The sequence below is a fragment of the Labrus mixtus genome, chromosome 16, assembly GCF_963584025.1.
Source record: "Labrus mixtus chromosome 16, fLabMix1.1, whole genome shotgun sequence".
NCBI classification, from domain to species: domain Eukaryota; kingdom Metazoa; phylum Chordata; class Actinopteri; order Labriformes; family Labridae; genus Labrus; species Labrus mixtus.
The window spans coordinates 22,132,085-22,137,525 of NC_083627.1; the positions used below are offsets into that span (position 1 = coordinate 22,132,085).

Here is a 5,441-nt window from a genome sequence, read left to right on the forward strand (position 1 = left end):
AAAAAAAAGAGCTTCCAAAATGACACCACAGATAGCTAACGTTAGTATTAGCTGTCAACTTATCGTTTTGTTACTCCTCGTCCTTTTCCTGTTTCACCCTTTCATCTAAATGATGTCACTTCTTGCACCTAAAAGACACAACATGGTGACGACCTTTACGCCAGTGGTCGAGGTCATGGTGTTTGTGTCCACTTTATTATACTGACAGTCAAATTAATCTATGTAAAACTGTAAAGAACTGTTCAGGATGGCTTGGAGATGTCACATTATGATGTTGGTATCACTGCTACCTCTGAAGAACGGAAAGCTGAAACCACGTCTCGCCAAAGAGATGAAAGGGGGCCAACATTTTCCTTTTAAGTAAATATGTAGATCACTGGGGATGGGCTGAGGTGTAAGCACTAATATAGGAGAGGGCACAAAGGAAATCCCAGTTAAATTCAGAGCCAGCACCAGAAAAAAGTGAAACCTCTCTGTGCCTCATTACACCAGCCTTTAGCCCGGCTTCAGACGAGAAGTAATGAGCGGCTGGACGGACGGTCATTAGACTAATAGCTACAATGGCAAAGCAAAGTCATGTTGTTCTCACATGATGACGTTTAAACCTCTGCTTTAAAAGTCTTATCCTGGGAGAAATAATTCATGAGGATCCTTCAAACTCGTTTAACTTAAACAGGCTGCATTCTTGAAATCCTTCTCGGAGACACCACTCGTTTAGTGTTCACAGGAGAAACCTTGCCACAGGTTGTAATATTACACAATAACATTTGAACAGTTTATTATATTCACAAAAATACACCAGCTTCTCCTCCATAACTCCATAACTGTTTTCTGTCACAAGTGAAGGTGTTCATATATTCCTAGTATAATTGTATTACTATTGTATCTTGTTTCTTATCTTTAATCAATGTACAAACATTAGTTTTTAACTTTTTTGCTATTTTTGCAGATTCTACTCCTCTTTTTTTGAGCTGTTGTAACAACCACATTTTCCCTAATGTGGGAAATAATAAAGTTTTATCTTATCTGCAGTAACATCTCCTTTCCTTTCCTTTCCTTTCCCTTCCTTTCCTTTCCTTTCCTTTCCCTCCCGCCTTCCCTCTGCTCCTCCTTGTTTCCTCCCATTATTACCAAATCTGGGATTAAACAGCTGTGACCAGATTTCTGTTTTTCCACTGGTTGTAATTACCGTAATTATGTAACATGAAATCACCTACCTGCTCCCAATTCCTCATATGCTTCCTCACTGCTGTCAACGTGATAATTAGGAATCCAATAAAATCTGATTACATCCTATTAAACACATGTAACATTTTTATTTTTGTTGAGGAAAAAAACAATGAAAAAAACAAATCAAAAAAAGTATTTCCTAACAGAGAACTAGCTCAGACTATTGATTCTGAATCAACTACACATACAGACTTTGAACCTAAACAAGACTTGTTTGCTTTCTGATAGTTTGACTGCTGTAACAAAACGCCTCTTTCCTTCAGCTGCTTGTCATTCTCTTCACACTCACAGGTAAGAGTTAGGGTTAGGGCTCTACGGCATAAGATTTGAGTTAACTTTTATTTTTATAGACAACTCAAATAAATAATCCATCATATTAATATGTTCTCAAAATGTGTGTTATTATAATAACATGATTTGTCTGCCTTAAAAGTCATGTTTACGTTTGTATTTTCTTTGTTAGAGCTTCATTTTCATGTCTTTTAATAAATCAAAAAAGGGATAACATGTCCACTGAGACATTTGCAGAAATGTCATTGCTTTTATTTTTTACTTGAACAAAGTAAACGTCCGTCCTTCATTTGTTTGATTTGCAGATTTGACACATTATTTCTGTCACAATGAGGAGCTCTGTGGCGTTTCTCCTGGCTGTCAGCTTGGCCATGTTTGGATTAGGTAAGATAAAAGGGGATTGAAGGAGTCATAGATCTGCTCACTCATCGTTTCTTCTTTTTTGCTCCTGAGAGGAGAAGCCAAGTGGAGTTAAATCAGAGAGACGATGTGTTTCACAAAGAGGAATCACATCAGCCTGAGGGGGTGTTTTGGTAGTTTGCATGTTCAGCTGTGTCAAACGCTTCCAGTATAAACTCTACACAGTCAATGATAAATATTCAGTCATAATATCAATGGAGATGTTTCAGGACATGTGGTCGACTGTTGGAGCTTTTACATGAACTGAAAATGATTAAAATATAGGCCTACTTGTTATGAAGCAACATTTTTTATCAGGAATACAACAAAAAGTATTTTCTTTCTTGTACATTATATGGAATGCCGAATGTCCAAAAAAACCCAACTAATATAAAAATAATTATATTTGTGTTATATATGTTAGACTTGCTTTAGAATTGTTTATGTGCTTTTTTATTTGCAGCCTGATTCTGTTGATGAAATCTTTGTTGGCATTGCAGCTTGTTTGTCCTTCACAACATTACCCCTGAAAATAACCCGTCGTCGTCAGTCGTAGCTGTGATCTTGTACGCATTGTGCGTACATTTTATTGTGCCAATTGTTTTTTTCTTTCCTGAAAATCAAACTATGACAACATCAGTCTTTGAACTCTCTTATCAAATCATTTCGATTAGCTTTCTTTGGCTTCGTCCACCGTACTTGCAAAGTGACAGATATTCAATTGAAGCCTGTGATTTCATAACGTGACTGGCTTTGGGTCAAAACTAAATTAACATAAAACACTTTGGGATCTCTTCCTGACACTGATAATGTTAGACTAAACTTATGGAAGCAGATTGGTAGCCCAGAAATGAGCAACAGTTAAATATTTCTCAGGCTTTTGGACACATGAAGTAAACTGTCCCGAGGTTCCACTGGTCATCTTTACTTTGGGTTTTTGTATTGATTGAAGAAACACACATATTATGTTAATTAGGGGTTTTAGGAGGCTTGTTGGGGAATGTGTACAGAGCTTGACCAGTTGCTTTTACTATTTCCACTCTTTAAGCCCAGCTAACCTGGCTCACACTGTGCGATGTTTCCCTGATTGTATAAAAGTCGGGGTGTCATGTCAGCTCACACTGTACGACTGAATCGTTTACAACGCCCGACCAGACCTTGAGATTGTCGTGCTCACACATCGTGCTGATACAATCGTAGATATATGGATACAAGTTTCAGAAAAGTGCTGCACTGATGATCTGGTTGCCATGACTACAGTCCTCCCTTGTCTCTCGTGATTATATTGTGGTCACACACAACTTCTGCCGGACCCTTTCATGACTTGAACGTTAAGATTTTAAATTCTAAATATTAAACATTTTTGAAATAAATCGGGGCGTCCCCGACAATTGCCGGGCAGATCGGGGACGTTAAGATTGGATCTTTGTATCGCTCACACTACAAGATAATCTGAGCAGATAATCGGGTCCGAGCAGCCTTCAGTCGGGAGCGACCCTGAGATTGTCAGGAAGGAAGAATCGGAGCTCAAATCGGCCCGATTATCCTGCAGTGTGAGTGACTGTCTGTCTCTGCATATACAGACCTGTAACAATAAACTCTCTGAACAAAGTGAATAAAGGAAACTAATCCTTTAGATAGACAGAACTGATACCCTTAATAAAGCGAGCTCTGTGTTTCTGCAGGCGTCTCTCTGCAGTGTTACTCCTGCCCTGGTGGATCCTCTAGCAGCTGTGAAGTCAAACAGGAGTGTAACCAAGGGGAAGACAGCTGCCTCAAACTCACCAGTGGTGGTAATGCATTGATAAGGAAAACACAACAAATTACACAGAACCTTTGACAAATGATCTGCACACCAAGTAGAAACAGTTTGTTTCATGTAAAAGCAATTCAGATTTGTGCTCGAGCATCTTTAGCGCTTCAGAATAAGTCGTTTTTTTTCCCCCACACTGCCTGAGTTGACTGTCCTGTTCATGTGATTGACTTTGACTGTTTAGATAATAATAGATACAATAGTAATGCTATCTCTCCCACTTTCTCCCCCCCTCAGAGAGCACTTACTCTGCATGTCTGAGGTACGCTGACTGTGACTTCATGACTCTGGCAGCCAGTTACCGGCTTCCTGACTTCACCTTCTCCTGCTGTCAGTCAAACCTCTGCAATGGTCAGGAGAAAAGTTGGTGGCAGAAGATATTTGGTTAAGAAAAGAAAGAAAGAAATAATGAGTCTCAAATCATAATTTCAGTATGTTGATGCTTTCATAGAAAATGTATTATTTGTTACAACTGCTGAACAGGATTAAACAATAAAACATATCTAAAATATCTTCATTAATGTTATTTTAATAAGACTCTTCTGGTGCAACCACACACTGTCACAGGACTTGACCTTGTTTTTTCTGACGCTGCATTTTTTTGTTGTTGTTTATATTGTAAAGCTTTTTTTTTTTTTTTAAATTGAGAGTTACATTTGGAGATGTGTGTGTGTTCCTCCTATAGAAAATCTCCTTTCAAAAAAATCATTTTGTGACTCTTGCAGCATTTTTCGACATAAAAACTAAAAGTCTCATTCTTTGATGTTTCAGTTTGGGAAGACAAATGCTAACCCTGCACCTGATATGACTTTTAATGATTGGTGTTCCACAAGTTAATACATTTTCTTATTTTTACATATACTTTTGTTTTTGGATATTCTGCTGCTCGCATTGCAAAGCCAATCAGTCAAACAGGATGTGACCATATAACTCATATAAAGTGGAGAAAGTCAACACAACATCACATCCAGGTTTGTGGACTACCACCATTAAACCTTCAGTTGGACAATTTTCCACTTAATTTGCCTTTTTTTGCAAACTGCATGTAAACATGATTTTGATATGAATGCTAACATCCAAACAGTGGGGCACCATTTACTCTAAAGAAATAATGGTGTTTTTATAATAAGCCTCTACATCATTTATATGAAACATAAACATTCAATCTAATCTTAATCCTATCATTAATGCTAATCTTATCCCTAACTCCCCTAACCACTTTTCAGCTAAGGACCGGGTGGTCATTTTTCCTCTCATTTTTGACACATTACCTTTGAGACCACTTTTCTGCTTAATTTTGAGACATGACCCCATTGACCATTTCTCTGACACATTTCCTTGGTGGCTACTTTTGGGTGACAATTTTGGACCGGATCCCAGTGCACTTTTCAACTTAATGTTTGACAGGACCCCTGTTGACATTTTCTTGTTTGACACATTACCATGGTGACCATTTTTATCCACAATGTTGAGACAAGTCCCTGGGAACCACTTTGCTGTCTGACACATTACCTCACTGACAAGTGAGTACCATTTTTGACACAGCTCCATGACGGGAGTCAGCTCATATTTTAAGAAATTATCTCCATGATGATTTATCTGCTCAGTTTTTGACATATTGATATTGACTATTACATTTCTTGTATAAGTCTATTTTTAATTGCACAGTGGGGGGGGGGGGGGGGGGGGTCGGTTTTGTGGTTAATTT

At 38.2% G+C, this 5,441-nt stretch overlaps 1 protein-coding gene across 1 annotated transcript; it reads left to right on the forward strand.

Moving 5' to 3' along the window:
* Positions 1-1,460: 1,460 nt before the first annotated feature.
* On the forward strand, positions 1,461-4,246 carry LOC132990926 (CD59 glycoprotein-like). The gene is made up of 4 exons (XM_061059417.1): positions 1,461-1,521; positions 1,827-1,905; positions 3,606-3,713; positions 3,971-4,246. The coding sequence occupies exons 2-4, from the start codon at positions 1,851-1,853 to the stop codon at positions 4,120-4,122; spliced, it is 315 nt and encodes a 104-aa protein (XP_060915400.1). The 5' UTR covers positions 1,461-1,521; positions 1,827-1,850; the 3' UTR covers positions 4,123-4,246.
* The last annotated feature ends 1,195 nt before the right edge of the window (positions 4,247-5,441 follow it).